The 18,608-nt window shown below is 40.7% G+C and overlaps 1 protein-coding gene across 3 annotated transcripts in view; it reads right to left on the bottom strand.

Annotated features, from left to right (window-relative positions):
• Positions 1 to 3,540: 3,540 nt before the first annotated feature.
• LOC106581805 (sodium-driven chloride bicarbonate exchanger-like) overlaps positions 3,541 to 18,608 on the bottom strand; it is a 36,238-nt gene continuing 21,170 nt past the window's right edge. Inside the window, exons 13-26 of one of the 3 annotated variants that reach the window (XM_082966992.1) lie at positions 17,863 to 17,996; positions 16,747 to 16,992; positions 15,889 to 15,994; positions 12,868 to 13,029; positions 12,332 to 12,445; positions 12,070 to 12,231; positions 11,324 to 11,575; positions 9,640 to 9,708; positions 9,257 to 9,430; positions 8,234 to 8,356; positions 6,894 to 6,961; positions 6,677 to 6,763; positions 6,140 to 6,157; positions 3,541 to 5,211 (exon numbers count right to left, since the gene is read on the bottom strand). In XM_082966992.1, the coding sequence (XP_082823118.1) occupies position 6,157; positions 6,677 to 6,763; positions 6,894 to 6,961; positions 8,234 to 8,356; positions 9,257 to 9,430; positions 9,640 to 9,708; positions 11,324 to 11,575; positions 12,070 to 12,231; positions 12,332 to 12,445; positions 12,868 to 13,029; positions 15,889 to 15,994; positions 16,747 to 16,992; positions 17,863 to 17,996 (1,698 nt within the window). In that variant the 3' untranslated portion in view covers positions 3,541 to 5,211; positions 6,140 to 6,156. Of the gene's footprint in view, positions 6,764 to 6,893; positions 6,962 to 8,233; positions 8,357 to 9,256; positions 9,431 to 9,639; positions 9,709 to 11,323; positions 11,576 to 12,069; positions 12,232 to 12,331; positions 12,446 to 12,867; positions 13,030 to 15,888; positions 15,995 to 16,746; positions 16,993 to 17,862; positions 17,997 to 18,608 lie in introns of all 3 variants that reach the window. The other 2 variants (XR_014381998.1, XM_045704466.2) reach the window with 2 other exon arrangements.

The raw sequence follows: 18,608 nt of genomic DNA, 5'->3' as shown, positions 1-18,608 counted from the left end.
TTGTGTTGCCTGTCAATTGCTTTTGTTTGTTTAATATAAAATGGTGACATAGTGTATTAACTAAATGCTTCACTTTGTACTTCAAGGGCAAGATTTTCAGTGTTAAAAAAGGAGGGGAACAAGATTGAATGGTTAAACAATAGCCTAATTAAAAGTTTGATTAAAAAAAACACTCTCCTTCTAAAAATAACAGGTTAAAAACTTTGGAAAAACTGGCCCAAAATCTGTGGTCTGTACCTTGCTAATTTTGTGGAGAAAAATGTTAATAAACCATTATTCTAGCCATACAAAATGTATTCAAATATCCAAAGACACACTCAAAAGTATGTGGACACCCCTTCAAATTAGTGGATTTGGCTATTTCAGCCACACCCGTCACTGACAGGTGTATAAAATCGAGCAAACACCCATACAATCTCAGTGCTCCGTGACTTTCAACGTGGCACTGCCATAGGAGGCCACGTTTCCAGTAAGTCAGTTTCATCAAACTTCTGCCCTGCTAGTGCTGCCCCGGTCAACTGTAAGTGCTGTTATTGTGAAGTGGAAACGTCTAAGAGCAACGGCTCAGCCGTGAAGTGGTAGCCCACACAAACTCACAGAGCGGGAACACCGTGAAATGGGTTTCTATGGCTGAGCAGCCGCACACAAGCCTAAGATCACCATGCTCAATGCCGAGTGTCGGCTGGACTGGTGGCCTGCACAGAGCCCTGACCTCAACCCCATTGAACACCTTTGGGATGAATTAAAACGCCGACTTCGAGCCAGGGCTAATCACCCAACATCAGTGCCCGACCTCACTAATGCTCTTGTGGCTGAATGGAAGCAAGTCCCCCGCAGCAATACATTTGGCCAACATTCTGGATGTGTTCACATACTTTTGGCCATGTAGTGTATCTAAACACTAACCAGAGAGATGCCTTATCATATGAACCCATAAACACACATTTTGTGGAAATACTATATTCAGTTCAAATATAATCCTTACTTTTATAATAAATGTAATTGTAATATATATAATTATAGAACCTGTGTCAATCGATGAGTATCAATTCAAGATCATGTTTAAGTCGAGAACCTGTGTTCACGGAGGTGGAACCCAAATCAATCAGCCTTGAGGACAGCCATATCACCAAGGGGAAAACACACCCAGGGATTTCAATCAAGTAATGGAATGACGTGATGTGAATCAACAGCCTGGCAGGGATCAGTGATCAGGGACCACTTCCTAGGTGTTACTGGCATGGAAGTAAACTAGTCACATGAGCCAGATATATGTCATGCTTTGGGATGTGATACCTCTCTAAGCTGTCAGCAAGTGAATAGAAAACCATCTGTTGGTTTTAAAAAAAAAACACCTGCCCACACAATTCTATTTATATTCCAAATCTCTAAGGGTCATACTGGGCATTTGTCGTAATAGAATTTGGGTCTCTTTTGTTGTTGAATAAAAAATGATATGTAATTCACTTCTGTGGATGAGGCTGTCATTGTTTTGTACAATATGTTCAAGTGAAGTCACGGTGTATAATCCATCGTATTACCTCCAGGCAAATTGAGGTCATGCAATGAATGACTTCAGCAATTGTACTTCCTCTTTATCCAACCTTATGCTCACAAGGCAGATATGGCTGTGAGTGAAGTGGAAGACTCAGTTCAGTTGAGGGGATTTCTGTCAAACATTTCACCCACAGTGTAATGTGACCTGACCTAGGTCAGTGTAATGTGTGTAATGTGTGTAATGTAATTACAATGTAATGTGACCTGACCTTTGACCAATCACATCAGATTTTTTTCAGAGCTGATCTGATTGGTCAAAAAAACTATTAGTGAAAAAATTATTCTGAATTGGACTGCCTGTCTAAACGCTGCCCTAGTGTATAAGGTTGACTAGTCAACTTGAACTCAAAGTTGACCCTCCCTGCCTTTATTCACTGGAACTTGCATACTCCTTGGTTTCTCGTAGGTCAAAGCATACAGAGTAAATCTAAAAACTCTCACAAATTTAGAATTAGGGTTATATTTTGGGCATTTGTTTTAGGTGTCAAGGCCATTTCAGATCACTAGTTGACTTACTCCAAATCAGACATTCCAAACAGCATGAAGTAATATTGATGGGGAAAAGAAACATGTTCAAATAAATGTATTAAGTTTGAGTTTTATACTTTCATAGTAAATGTACATGCAGTTGAAGTCGGAAGTTCACACACACTTAGATTGGTGTCATTAAAACTCGCTTTTCAACCACTCCACACATTTTTTGTTAACAAACTATACTTTTGGCAAGTCGGTTAGGACATCTACTTTGTGCATGACACAAGTCATTTTTCCAACAATTGTTTACAGATGGATTATTTCACTGAATCACAATTCCAGTGGGTCAGAAGTTTACATACACTAAGTTGACTGTGCCTCTAAACAGCTTGGAAAATTCCAGAAAATGATGTCATGGCTTTAGACGCTTCTGATAGGCTAATTGACATCATTTGAGTCAATTGGAGGTGCACCTGTGGATGTATTTCAAGACCTACCTTCAAACTCAGTGCTTCTTTGCTTTACATCATGGGAAAATTAAAAGAAATCAGCCAAGACCTCAGAAAAGAATTGTAGACCTCCACAAGTCTGGTTCATCCTTGGGAGCAATTTCCAAACGTCTGAAGGTACCACGTTCATCTGTACAAACAATAATACGCAAGTATAAACACCATGGGTCCAAGCAGCTGTCATACTGTTCAGGAAGGAGACGCGTTCTGTCTCCTAGAGATGAACGTACTTTGGTGCAAAAAGTGCAAATCAATCCCAGAACAACAGCAAAGGACCTTGTGAAGATGCTGGAGGAAACAGGTACAAAATGATCTATATCCACAGTAAAAATGTAGAAATGTCCTCTGGTTTGATGAAACAAATATAGAACTGTTTGGCCATAATGACCATCGTTATGTTTGGAGGAAAAAGGGTGAGGCTTGCAAGCCGAAGAACACCATCCGAACCGTGAAGCACGGGGGTGGCAGCATCATGCTGTGGGGGTGCTTTGCTGCAGGAGGGAATGGTGCACTTCACAAAACAGATGGCATCGTGAGGAAGTAAAATGATGTGGATATACTGAAGCAACATCTCAAGACATTAAAAGTTAAAGCTTGGTCACAAATGGGTCTTCCAAATGGACAATGACCCCAAGCATACTTCCAAAGTTGTGGCAAAATGGCTTAAGGACAACAAAGTCAAGGTTTTGAAGTGGCCATCACAAAGCCCTGACCTCAATCCCATAGAAAATGTGTGGGCATAACTGAAAAAGCGTGTGCGAGCAAGGAGGCCTACAAACCTGACTCAGTTACACCAGCTCGTCAGGAGGAATGGGCCAAGGTGTATATTTGGCTAAGGTGTATGTAAACTTCTGACTTCAACTGAATACAAGATACATAATAAACAGTAATACTTCAGCTCTAAAGATCAGTAACAATAGCAGAAAATAAACAAAATATTGTTTTGGAGTGCCATGTTTCCTTACACTGCTTCACAGATTTCTGCCACAAATAAAACAGATTGACTTTTCAAACACATTTATTCAGAGCTAAGTACAATTAGCAACAGGAGTAGTAGCAGTTGAGTAGAAATGCTCAACAAGAGATTTCAAAATATTTTGCAGATACTGATCATTAAAAATGAAGCAAAAAGGTATTATAGATAAATAGGTTTAGAAAATTAGATGTGAACAAATTCATTGTTGGTATTGTACAAAGGAAATATAGTTTAATCTTTATAACAATAAATATAGCTCCTATAAATGTTCCCCTTCCAGAAAAAGTGCTATTGCAATTGTTTCTATAGCCATGTATGTTACCTTTCAGCAGACACCTTCAAGTATTAGTTAAGCTTCATCTTTAGTTATTGACTGGACAATCATTCCTGGGCAGACACAATGCCCCCATGACAAACAACTCAAATAATATGACACACAAGCATTAACTTTGCAGCTTGAAAATATTGATATACTGCAATAACTGCAACTATTTCAACTTTGGCAACAAATATTATGATTTAAAATAAAGCCAGGATTATATTTTATTCTTGAACATTGTTTCAATTCTATCTATTGATATGCATAACAGTATTCTACAACGTAAGTCAGGCGTTTTACTAATCAAATGCTCAATGCAATGTTTGCTCTTTGTACAATAATAAATTGCCAACAATAAATAATATAAAAATGCTATTTTCAGCTAATCTCTTTATTGGTAGTAACACAATTGGAAAATATTCTAAGATTAAAGACTATTGCAAATAGCTAAAATCATAATGCAATACATTGAATGCTTTAACACAGATACTGTAGATTTTATTTGCCAATGAACGTAGCCCTTTCCTGCAGTCAAATGACCTAGTGGCCCCATGGGTGAAATGTTTCTTACGCCGGGATGCAAACTTAAAACGTAATAAAAAATGTTTAAACCCATAACCATGTGTGTGAGGTGTATACTTTTGTTTCAAAGAAGATTTGTTTATGACTATCCAATAAACCCTTTAAGTGACCCTGATTTAGCCCATTGCAGTAAAAGGTTAATCAGATGCTGTATATTTCATAAAAGTGAATTAATTAAAGCTGCATGCACACAGTACATTTTCACTTTGCCTATATTGTAGATATATGAACTCATGAATTGTATATACTGATGTACAGTACATAGTCTTTAACTGCAGTATTGTACAAACGTTTTAATCGATTGTTTATCTGGTTGGATAATTTATCCATTTCGAAACAACTGTAATATTATGATATTGAAAAAAATTACAAAAACATACAAAATACATTCAATAAATTCAAAAACATACATAACTTGAAAATAGTTTCTTAATGTGACAGATACATCCTGGACAGAAACATTCCGTTGCTTTCACATACAGTCAAACTAACCTCTCCTATATCTGCTGGTATTACTTGACATTTAAAAACACAAAAACAAATAAAAAGCTTACATTTCTGTAGATTGCCTCACAAAGAAGCAGCTTCTGACACATAAAACTAAAAACACTAACGCTTTTGAACACACAAAGATTTACAAGACAAATGTAAAGGAATGGTAAACTGTGGCACACAATATTGATTTGTTTTGAACACAGTGAAGGGGGAAACGTCATAGACTTGTCTCCCTGTCGAAGCAGCCCTTCTGCAACGTTCTCCTTTTCTTTTGTTTCCTTCCATTGTTCTTGGATAAGCTGTGGGTATAAACACTGGCTGTTAGTGCTTTCAAGTATACAATTTCAGAACGTAGCTTATACCGATCAGCTGTCCGGCTCCAACAACGGAGATTCTCCATTATGAATAATTTTTTGGTCCAGGATTAGGCTTAATCTGTGTCCCCAAATGTATCAACAACTGATGTTTTAGTTGGGAGGGGCTTTACGTGAACATTAACACCATATTGATGTGCTTTAGTAAATCGCATGGTAATCCCCTCCCATACAGAATTGCACTGTATGTTCAGGCAGCTGAGAAGTATAATGGGATCAGAATCTCAGACAATGTTCATGAAAGAGCAGTTTTCACAAGAGAGATGTACTAATATAATTACACTCTCCAGCTGTTGAGTAATGGGAGCCTGCAGCTAGTACGCTGTAGTGCTCCTTGCCAAACTGCCCGTCACGGCCATTGGCTGAGGCATAGTAGATTGGGTAGAGGGATGATTGTCATGCTAGCAGAGCCTGATTGGTACAGCAGCATCATGTTGTCAGAGATGGCTCCTACATGCACTTTACATCCTTGCTTTCTCAGTCATGTCACTTTAGACTGAGCACATTCATTCGTCACCGCCTGTAATACGCTGGGTTTATATTCCAAGCAGTGAACAGGTAATGGACTCCGCATCCATAATATTTATCTTTGCCTGACATTAGCAGTCATCAAAGAGATTCAAAGAGCTGTGCTCTCCCAGTGTTCATGAACTCGAAAATGCATAACATGACAATTTGAACGATGCAAAATAAGCAGCATCTAATTTCAACCTGATGGTAAATTGAGGAATTAGACATTGTACAATCCTGCCTCATATCATGCAAAGATAAACATAATTATTTTTATTCCAAAAAGTGATGGTCACCAAATGGAGTAAGGATGATCAAACGGGCACGGGGATCAGACTCTTACCTTTGAGGGGTTCAGCATCTAAGAGGACATAAGGGAGTTTATGACAGAGATGGAATGGGAAAATACAGTCAAGAAACTCATCAGTTTTAAAATGGAGAGACAACTCCTTTCTACAGTGAATAAGTAGCATCTAGTTTCAACCGAATGGTGAATCTGTAATTTTGTTCATATACAATAGCAATGACATATCAATATCCTGAAAATTCTCTATATGAGCATGGAACTTGGTCAATATGAGGCATTTTATGAATTCAATGGTACATTGTCATCAGTTTCTAATATAATGGTTATAACACAATATCTACTCAGTATAGGAGGAATCCTAACTTGAGATATTCTCAACAAACTCCATATTTTCACAAGGACTGATGCCATGGGGAAATGTGTAAGAAAGCTTGAGTTACATGCACATATCTTAAATGAAAACACATTTTTAAACAAACTGACAGAAGAAAAACAAAGATACATTTTAATGGAATAATGTATCAACTCCCAATGTGCTGATTTTGGGTATACATGCTTGAGGCAATGCAATACCATTTTGAGTTGTCGGAGTTGACATTCCACGTGTTTCCAAAAGAGCCTTTGGACATTTCATCTGTGATGTTGAGTACAGATTCACTCCTAAAAAACAAGACATAATCATGCATAATAATACACAACAAACAGTCAACTATTTTACTACCAATGAAGCTTGAAGTCTTTTTACAGTATAAAAAGGGAGATATAATGTTATCATAATAGCCAGACTTACTTTTGATATCCTTCTAATGGTAATTGCACTACTCCCTCTTCCTCTCCCAACATGCTTTGCTCCTCCTCCTGAAGAATATGATAATCAACAGGAAGTTGTTAAACTATAGTGATAGTACTGTACTGTATATAATTAATTGGTTAAAACACATGCAGAGATAAATCATTACAAGAAAAGTTACATATCTACAGTAAAAAACATTAAAAACATTATTTTGAGTTACTGACATAGCCTTGTTCTGTTCAATGTTCTCTACCTAGATATAGGTTCGTGCCGTGAAAAGATCTCCGTGGGCTATACTCGGCCTTGTCTCAGGGTAGTAAGTTGGTGGTTGAAGATATCCCTCTAGTGGTGTGGGGGCTGTGCTTTGGCAAAGTGGGTGGGGTTATATCCTGCCTGGTTGGCCCTGTCCGGGGGTATAGTCGGACGGGGCCACAGTGTCTCCCGACCCCTCCTGTCTCAGCCTCCAGTAATTATACTGCAATAGTTTGTGTCGGGGGGCTAGGGTCAGTCTGTTATATCTGGAGTTTTTCTCCTGTCTTAACTGGTGTCCTGTGTGAATTTAAGTATGCTCCCTCTAATTTTCTCTCTCTCTCTTTCTCTTCTCTCGGAGGACCTGAGCCCTAGGACCATGCCTCAGGACTACCTGGCCTGATGACTCCTTGCTGTCCCCAGTCCACCTGGTCGTGCTGCTGCTCCAGTTTCAAATGTTCTGCCTGCGGCTACAGAACCCTGACCTGTTCAATGGACGTGCTACCTGGTCCCGGACCTGCTGTTTCGACCCTCTCTTCCTATCTCACCTGCTGTCTCTAACTCTGAATGATCGGCTATGAAAAGCCAACTGACATTTACTCCTGAAGTGCTGACCTGTTACACCCTCTACAACCACTGTGATTATTATTATTATTTTACCCTGCTGGTCAACTATGAACGTTTGAACATCTTGGCCATGTACTGTTATAATCTCCACCCGGCACAGCCAGATGAGGGCTGGCCACCCCTCAGTGCCTGGTTCCTCTCCAGGTTTCTTCCTAGGTTTTGGCCTTTCTAGGGAGTTTTTCCTAGCCACCATGCTTCTACATCTGCATTGCTTCCTGTTTGGGGTTTTAGGCTGGGTTTCTTTCTGTATAGCATTTTGTGACATTGGCTGATGTAAAACGGGCTTTATAAATACATTTGCTTTGATACTCTAAATAACCAAATTCATGTTGTTACGTTCAAAAGAATACAAGATAAAAATCGCTGGCACCATTCAAACCAATGAGGGTTTGGAACGTTAAAGCCAATTATCTCAGAATCATCTTTTTGCAGAGAGAACCTTTTAAATGCTATTTTCATACCTCTTCTTCAGCATCGTTCAATTTCTTCTTCTTACTCTCTGGCATGAGATCATCCAGCCAGCTCATCTCTCTCTTGGTGAAGAAGCAATCCATCAGCTTCCTAATGAACACCAGAGCCAACACCTGCAAGGAACACAAACACACTTACTACTTAACTTACTATTCACGGATTGCATGTTTCCTCAAAATATAGTTTTGAACGTTCGTTTTGGACGGATGCCTGACTGAGCATTCTACTCAATGCATCATCAAGGAGCGCTGATGAACATTTAATCAAAAGTCCATTACGGTGGCTTGGAAATACAATGACATTCAAAAGGGCAAATAATTAGTAGGAAAATCTTTTGTCATCATTTTGATGTCACCAAATGTACTTTAGATGCAGTATAACATTAGCTAGCTAGCTAAAATTGAGGGGGGTGGCACCGGATTTTTAGCTAGATAACGTTATCAATGCTAGCTATTTTTGACGAACATTGCTGGCTAATGACAACATTGCCAACTGTCTAAAGTTCATTTGACAACATGATCATGCTGGCAAAGTTGTTTCCTACAAAATATTTCACTACTTTATCAATGTCATCATATTTCCATGCACTATAGTGTAATTTCGACGAGACAGTAGTTCTCCTCGGTCCAGAATGGCTGAGTTTATCACCACTTTAGGGCGCCACTACGGTGCCGCCGATAGAGGAGGGCTTGAGAACGTTCAAAACAATGGCATGACGTGACGGAGGTGCAACCTATGCTACTCAAGACAAAATGATCTACGTAAATAATCCTTGTCCCAGCAAGAACGGCCCATAGGGCAGGAGCCTATCTCCTGTTTCTAGTGTGCATCTATGCAGCTTGATGTACAAGTACACCCCACTGTACAGGACGCGTTCTAATGTATAACTTAAGTCAATGGCTATACTGTACATCTCATAGTGGTGCTAATTGTGTTGAACTACAATGTGGCCAAATAAATCTACATGTAACCTATGACCCGGGGAGAAAGCTAGGAGAAAGGCATTTGCGAACCATCATGGGGAAGACGATGGCATAATTGGAGGTCTTGATGACCCAGAGCATGACCAGGCAGCTGAGCTGGATGATGGTGAAGAGGTGGACCTTCCTCAGGGGAACGTATCTCAGGTAGATGAAGTCTGGCTGGTGCTTGGCTGGCATACCAAACAGCTTCAGACGGTCAAAGAACTGATGAGCAATAGAACAAAGGCTTACATGACAACCTCAGGAGCATTCAATTCAGGCCAACTGTGTTGTGATGAGTCTGCATTTTCTCAGATGGTCTTTTTGAACTTAGCTTCAGATGTTAGCCAAGTGTGTTCGAGCTTAGCCTTACAAATCTATTTTGACTGAGAGTGTACATTAACTTTATCTGAGTGTGCTTAGTGACATCTTACCTGTATTCCTCTGAGCGAAGATGCTCCCATGTACAGGAATACTCCATACAAGACAGGCATGGGAATATACTGAAGGGATGAGAGCAATCGTATTATATGATTCAGTTATACAAGTATCAGTAAAGACAGGAAACAGTCGAAAACGTGGGATTGAACCATATGAAACATAATGGTATAAATTATCTGTTCACTTTGAGGCACTGCAGACTAATACTCTGGGTGCAAAATAAATACAACTTGAGCAAGACGGACACTTATATTGCATTCGGAAAGTATTCAGACCCATTTACCTTTTCCACATTTTAATATTACTTTTTCCACATTTTAATACGTTATAGACTTATTCTAAAATGTATTAATTTTGTTTTCCTCGTCAATCTACACACAATACCCTATAACGACAAAGTGAAAAGAGGTTTTTAGAAATGTTGGCAAATTATTAAAAATAAAAAACAGAAATACCTTATTTACATAAGTATTCAGACCCTTTGCTATGAGACTTGAAATTGAGCTCAGGTGCATCCTGTTTCCATTGATCATCCTTGAGATGTTTCCACAACTTCATTGGAGTCCACCTGTGGTAAATTCAATTGATTGGACATGATTTGGAAAAGCACACACCTGTCTATATAAGGTCCCACAGTTGACAGTGCATGTCAAAGCAAAAACCAAGCCATGAGGTCAAAGGAATTGTCTGTAGAGCTCTGAGACAGGATTGTCTCGAGACACAAATCTGGGGAAAGGTATCAACAAATTTCTGCAGCATTGAAGGTCCCCAAGAAAATAGTGGAACCACCAAGACTCTTCCTAGGGCTCGCGCCCGGTCAAACTGAGCAATCGGGGGAGAAGGGCCTTGATCAGGGAGGTGACCAAGAACCCAATGGTCACTCTGACAGAGCTCCAGAGTTCCTCTGTGAAGATGGGAGAACCTTCCAGAAGGACAACCATCTCTGCAGCACTCCACCAATCAGGCCTTTATGGTAGAATGGCCAGACGGAAGCCACTCCTCAGTAAAAGGCACATGACAGCCCGCTTGGAGTTTTCCAAAAGGCACCTAAAGGACTCTCAGACCATGAGAAACAAGATTCTCTGGTCTGATGAAACCAAGATTTAACTCTTTGGCCTGAATGCCAAGCGTCACGTCTGGAGGAAACCTGGCACCATCCGTACGGTGAAGCATGGTGGTGTCAGCATCATGCTGTGGGTATGTTTTTCAGAGGCAGGGACTGGGAGACTAGTCAGGATCGAGGGAAAGCTGAACGGAGCAAAGTACAGAGAGATCCTTGATGAAAACCTGCTCAAGAGTGCTCAGGACCTCAGACTGGGGTGAAGGTTCACCTTCCAACAGGACAACGACCCTAAGCCCACAGCCAAGACAACGCAGGAGTGGCTTCAGGACAAGTTTTTGAATGTCCTTCATGGCCCAGCCAGAGACCGGAGTTGAACATAATCTCTGGAGAGACCTGAAAATAGCTGTGCAGCGACGCTCCCCATCCATAGACTGATGAGGGGGGGAAATTATTTAATCAATTTTAGAATAAGTCTGTAACATAACAAAATGTGGAAACGTGAAGGGGTCTGAATACTTTCCGAATGCACTGTATATTACCCTGCGATAGGAAAAGCCTTTGGACAGTCCGGAGGCTAGGGCCAACACAATATGAGCTCAGAGAAGCTATCTGACCTTGAGCACAGAGGTCATGAAGACGGAGCAGCCCATGAGCAGGAAGATCATGAGGCCGGTGAAGCGTTGCTCCCGGATGCCCAGGAATTTGGGCTGTTCCCCGGGGGCCGAGCACTCCGACTCCAGCTTCAGACTGTTGACGTGGGAGATGGAGAGCACGGTGGCAGCCACGAACCAGGGCAGCCCCATGATGGAGCACACCCCCAGCATGAGGCCCACCACGAACAGATCCAGATGGTACCCACAGCCTTTCTGTGGGAATTCAAAGACAATACAACACACCTGAGAATACACTACTCAATACTTAGGAACGCCAACATTTTAAAATCGAATGTTTCAAGAAATGATGTTTACAGAAGTGCTCCACTGTCAAAATGTTGACTACTCTGCGAAGATAAAAAAAAAAAAAAGACTTCTGAAGGGTGCTTCTTTAATCCATATCAACAACTGTACCAAACACTTTACAACATTTCATAATAAACTACACATGCACCAAATCAAAGCCTTCTAAACAGGTAACGGTCAGGCTATGGTGTACAAAGCCTCCCAGATGATCTGAGCCTCCCCATTCCAGTGGCCTACTGCAGGGTTTCCCAAACTCGGACCTGGGGTGCACCTTTTGGTTTTTGGCCTAGCACTACACAGCTGATTCATATAATCAAAGCTTGATAATGAGTTTGGTTATTTGAATCAGCTGTGTGGTGCTAGGGCAAGGACCAACTTTGGGAAACACTGGTCTAAAGTACCTTTAGTTTGTGCTCCTTCCTGTTGATGATGACTGCCGTGATCTGTTGGTCCATGAAGATTAGGATAGTGCAGAGCAGAGCAGGGATCACTGTTACTAAGGTGGTCCACCAAGGGTTTCCGCCTAACGGGCTGATCAACCAACCACGGTCATCTCTGGTCGGCTGCAAGAATTTAGGTTATTGGTATGGCGACTGTCCATAGTGTAGAGTATCTTGAGTAAAAATGTATAATCACATTGTAATATCTTGTTATCTACCTCACCTTAAACACACTGGGGACTTTTAGTTTTGGAGATGGGACCCCTAAGACATAGTCCACCAGTACCATGGTAAAGATGGTGATGAACACAGCAAAGTCACTGATGACAGCTCTCAACTGTGCAAGAGAGGGGTGCATGTCAACTGTCTGGTCTTAGCACGGGGAAAAATCTGTATTATTGTTTAATATCAAACTACAATGTCAATCACAGATTGCACAGGTAAATCAAAACACAGAGCACCTTGGTTGTTGATTCAATTCTCACATGGGATACACATTTTGCTTGAAGAAAAAAGGGGGGTTCTGTGCTCAGAAAACGGGAGAAAAAGTGCTGCCTTAAACCATAACAGAATCCAAAGAAAGTGGTGGAGGCGGACACTTCTCCATTAGAAACTCCGACAGTACTCAAATATGACCACTAGAGTGCTCCACTGCACCATAAAACTCAGGAGCATGACAGAAACCCTGTCTGCAGTCTGCAAACACATAACAGATACAAATGAGTGGGATTACAGTAGGAACTGGGTCTGCTGCCTTACCTTGGTGGGGAAGTAACGGCTGAACTTGAACTCTTTGAGGAAAGCCGACATGAAGACAGTGGAGAAGAAGAGAACAACAGACCAGAAGAGAACATCTGGAATGTAGGGTCCATGAGGGCCACAGGCGGTGCCCACAAACTCCCCTCGCCTCTTTATGCAGTCCTGCAACAACAGGTGGTCATTCAAAACATCCTGTGTTACAGGGTTGGGGTCAATTCCATTTCAAATCAGTCAATTTACACGGACAAGGTGACTGAGTGTATAGGGGATGTTGTTCCAAATGTGACTATTAAAACCTACCCAAACCAGAAACCGTGGATAGATGGCAGCATTCCCGCCAAAAACTGAAAGCGTGAACCATCGCATTTAATCATGGCAAGGTGACTGGGAATATGGCTGAATACAAACAGTGTAGTTATTCCCTCCGTAAGGCAATCAAACTGGCAAAACATCAGTACAGAGACAAAGTGGAGTCGCAATTCAATGGCTCAGACACGAGACGTATGTGGTAGGGTCTACAGACAATCACGGATTACAAAGGGAAAACCAGCCAAGTCACGGACACCAACGTCTTGCTCCCAGACAAGCTAACCACCTTCTTTGCCCGCTTTGAGGATAACACAGTGTCACCGACGCAGATCTCTCCCAAGGACTGTGGGCTCTCGTTCTCCGTTGACGAAGTGAGAGACATTTAAGCGTGTTAACCCGGCCCAGACGGCATCCCCAGCCACGTCCTCAGGGCATGAGCACACCAGCTGGTTGGAGTGTTTATGGACATATTCAACACATCACCGGGGGCACACTTCCTGCCCTCCGGGACATCTACAGCACCAGATGTCACAGGAAGGCCAAAAAGATCATCAAGGACAACAACCACCCGAGCCACGGCCTGTTCGCCCAGCTATCACCCAGAAGGCGAGGTCAGTACAGGTGCATCAAAGCTGGGACCGAGAGAGTGAAAAACAGCTTCTATCGCAAGGCCATCAGACTGGTAAATAGCCATCACTAGCCGGCTACCACCCAGCTACTCAACCCCGCACCTTAGAGGCTGCTGCCCTATATACAGTTGAAGTCGGAAGTTTATGTAAACTTCTGACCCACTGAGAATGTGATGAAAGAAATAAAAGCTGAAACAAATCATTCTCTCTACTATTCTGACATTTCACATTCTTAAAATAAAGTGGTGATCCTAACTGACCTAAGACAGGGAATTTTTACTAGGATTAAATGACAGGAATTGTGAAAAACTGAGTTTAAATGTATTTGGCTAAGGTGTATTTAAACTTCTGACTTCAACTGTACATAGACATGGAATAACTGGCCACTTTAATAATGGAACAATAGTCCCTTTAATAATGTTTACATACTGCTTTACTCATCTCAAATGTATATACTGTATTCTACTCTACTGTATTTTAGTCAATGCCACTCCGACATTACTCATCCTAATATTTACACTACTGTTCAAAAGTTTGCGGTCACTTAGAAATGTCCTTGTTTTTGAAAGAAAAGCACATTTTTTGTCCATTAAAATAACAGCAAATTGATCAGAAATACAGTGTAGACATTGTTAATGTTGTAAATTACTATTGTAGCTGGAAACGGTTAATTTTTTATGGAATATCTACATAGGCGTACAGAGGCCCATTATCAGCAACCATTACTCCTGTGTTCCAATGGCACGTTGTGTTAGCTAATCCAAGTTTATCATTTTAAAAGGCTAATTGATCATTAGAAAACCCTTTTGCAATTATGTTAGCACAGCTGAACACTGTTGTTCTGATTAAAGAAGCAATAAGACTGGCCTCCTTTAGACTAGTTGTATCTGGAACATCAGCATTTGTGGGTTGATTACAGGCTCAAAATGACTAGAAACAAATAACTTTCTTCTGAAACTCATCAGTCAATTCTTGTTCTGCGAAAGGAAGGCTATTCCATGCGAGAAATTGCCAAGAAACTGAAGATCTCGTACAACGCTGTACTACGCCTGTACTACCCCTTCACAGAACTGCACAAATTGGCTCTAACCAGAATAGAAAGAGGAGTGGGAGGCCCTGGTGCACAACTGAGCAAGAGGACAAGTACATTAGAGAGTCTAGTTTGAGAAACAGATGCCTCAACTGGCAGCATCATTAAATAGCACCCGCAAATTAACACCAGTCTCAACGTCAACAGTTGCAAAGAAAAAGGCATATCTCGGACTGGTCAATAAAAAGAAAAGATTAAGATAGGCAAAAGAACACAGACACTGGACAGAGGAACTCTGCCTAGAAGGCCAGCATCCCGGAGTCGCCTCTTCACTGTTGACGTTGAGACTGGTGTTTTGCAGGTACTATTTAATGAAACTGCCGTTGAGGACTTGTGAGGCGTCTGTTTCTCAAACTAGACACCCTAATGTACTTGTCCTCTTGCTTAGTTGTGCACCAGGGAGCACTGTTGGAGCTAGGAACACAAGCATTTCACTACATCCGCAATAACATCTGCTAAATATGTGTATGTGACCAATAAAATTTGATTTCAATTGATTTGAATTAACTGAAATTACAATTTAAAAAAATTCTCAGAGCATTTAAGGAAATTGGAATTGGAACATCCTACATTTAAATGGAATTGACCCCATGGTCCTGCTGGGATAAGAGCATCCTTGTCCACAAAGAGTTAAATTAATACTAAAAATGTGTTTTTATGATTTGGCATGGGGTAATCCAGAGTAATCCAGCCTACATGTCCTTAATCTCCTGCACTGGGCCATCTCCATCTGGGAGAGCCTGCTACTTTGTGTGGAACAACCTAAATGTGCTCTTTTTTGGTTTCTACCGTCATGCTGGGGGTGTGCTACTTAATCAAAAATACAATACAACGTTTCCTTTTCTGTGTAGGGTAAAACGTTTATCCTCAACATGTGACAAAACCTGGAAAAACCATGGGAGACTAACCATGGGTTCTATTTACAGTATGCATCATCTTTCTAATTTTGCTTGATCCTATCAACAAATTATGCCACAGCCTCTCATACACTACCTTGACTTCAAGTGCCTCCCAATAGATCTCCGAAGCAGTAATGTTGTTCTGCTCCCAGTACCGTAGGGTGGCATTACTGGGATCCGGAGGTTCAACACATGAACACCTATGGAAACAACAGAACACTTCAACATCAAATCCCTTACTGATCACGATCATCTCAAATGCTACGTAGGACTTCTTTCAAACACAATATAAGATGTTGCTGTCATTCTGAACTCTAAGGGACGGTTTGCTTGACACAGATTATACCTAGCTCTGGATTAAGATGCACCTTAAGAGGCCAAGAAAATGATCAAGGACCTCAGCAACCCAAGCAAACGGTCTGTTCACTCTACCTTCTAGCAGAAAGAGACGGTACAGGTGCATCAAAGAGAGACTGAATAACAGCTTCTATCTTCAGGCCATTACTAGCCACCTGGGAATCTGCCCTGCAGTTTGAGACTAATGTGCCATGTACTGCATATAGAGTCATTGAACGCTGGTCACCTAATATTATTTTTATATACTGTTGTTTACTCACTGTGTATTTATACTGTATTTTCGACATAGCCCATCCTAATATACCTACCAATTTATATCCAAATGATATACTGTCTATACACACCGCGTATTTATATTCTGGTTATGACACATGCTCACTCTAATATACAGTATCTTCTCAGGATTATTAATTGGACCCGTTCTGTCAATTTTATTTTTGTGTTTTTTTTTTATTGTACTTGCGAGACATTCTATTGCACTGTTGGAGTTAGTACCACAAGCATTTAGCTGCACCTGCTATAACACCTGCAAATCTGTGTACGCGATCAATAAATGTTGATTTGATTTGATTCAGTGGAGTCAGTGCACACTTACGAGTATCGTGTGAGTTTGTCCAGGTTGTTGTTCATGTTGATGGGGTAGTGTTCCCCCAGGTGGATGAGCTTCTCCAAGGCCTCGTAGATGAAGATGATGCAGATGAGCGAGGCGAACGCCTCCTCTGTGAATCGTGTGATGTAACAGACCAGGGAGCTGGCATCTGTGGCCACCAGGAGCAGACAGAGGAATGCTGTCCACAGCCCTATACAGGTTCTCAGTGAGAGGTAGGATAATCCATACTCCCTGAGGACAGAGTGCAAAACATCCCTTTTATTTTATATTTTTTAAATGTAATCTTAATTTAGTCAGGAAAACCCCAAAAAGGGCAGCGCAATTAAAAAATACATTGATCCTTCACAATACAGTGCATACACAGCACCGGAAGAAAAATCATTGACACTGCAGCACTAACATTTCGTATATTATATGACAACATCTGTGAGGTTTTTACCTCCGATCTGATCTATCTACAGGATATGGGATCTGAGGTTGTCATTTTCACAATGGTATTTTAATACTACTTTAAAGCAGTATAGAACATTAAAACAAATAATCAATGTACTATGGAAGTACTGTATATGACATCCGGTCATCAGTATGTGACCTTAACTATTGTTATAGGGTCGGAAGATCCTCATGCAATCAAATCACACATTATCAGATGTGGTGACAGAATTTGGTGGTGAGCTTTTGTAACTTCTCAAGGGATATGTTCTGTGTTGGACTGTGATGTTATGCCTTTCACAGACTCCTGGTATGTCTGCACCCTAACTCAAGGCCATTGTGTTCCAGAACTGTTGTGTAACAATATGATTGTATTATCACCTCCCACCATTTATTATTTGAGTTCTTCCCTGTGAAATCAGAGGTGGATCTCCCCTCCAGCTCCTTGTATTAAAGAATGTTCTATTGTATCATTATATTATATTATATCTCTGCCTTAATCTTTGGATCGAATTTTCCACAACACAGAGATGCGAGTACAGAAATGGCTTGAGTGCTATAGACAATACATAGAGATAATTAATCATGTGGGCCCATAGTGTTATACTACTGTATATATAATCATAACTATATATAACAATACAACTATACTGTTGTCAACAAACTTACTTGCAGAATTTGTACAATATCTTCTCAAACACCAGCACAGGCCCTGTGCTGCCCAATATGGTGAGTGGCTGGCCAGCAAAGAGGGAATAAGCTATTCCTGTCATTGAGGCGCCAAACAGTGATTCAATTGCACTCTGCGGGACACAAAGAAACATACACGTAAACCCCAGGGCATTTTTAACTCAAATACTTCTAGTAAGTTGTACGCAAACTCAATGAAGTCATTATTACTTAAAATGTTAATGTGGTACTGACTGAAATCTAAATGAGAAGTCACACCAACAAAATTTTTTTTAACGTATGATATCAAATTTAAAAAAAATCCCAGCATGCTCTTTTGCAATTGTTTTTAACATCTGCATTTTTGCATGTACCTTGAGTGATTGATTGATTAAATGTTTAGCTACACAAATATTTTTTATAAACTTATCCAATCATTGAATTTTTGCATCCGTTACTGAAATGGTTGTTCCAGTTTAAATGGCTTAGGTAGTTTCCTACCACTGTGTTCTTAACCCTGGCAGTCATAATGAATGCTGGTTGCGGGTGAATACAAATGTAAACTGTTGGATAGCCTAATGCTGACTAGGTTCCAATAGGAATTACACATCACTTTGCAAGCCAACAGAATGTGATTTACAGTTAGGGTTGCAAAATTCTGGGAAATGTCCCAGGGTTTTCCAGAAATCCTGGTTGGAAGATACCTGAAAAAATATTTGGGAAAGCTTGTGGAATTTTGCAACCCT

The sequence above is a fragment of the Salmo salar genome, chromosome 21, assembly GCF_965601325.2.
Source record: "Salmo salar chromosome 21, fSalSal1, whole genome shotgun sequence".
Taxonomy (NCBI): Eukaryota; Metazoa; Chordata; class Actinopteri; order Salmoniformes; family Salmonidae; genus Salmo; species Salmo salar.
This window is presented reverse-complemented; position numbering and strand designations above follow the sequence as displayed.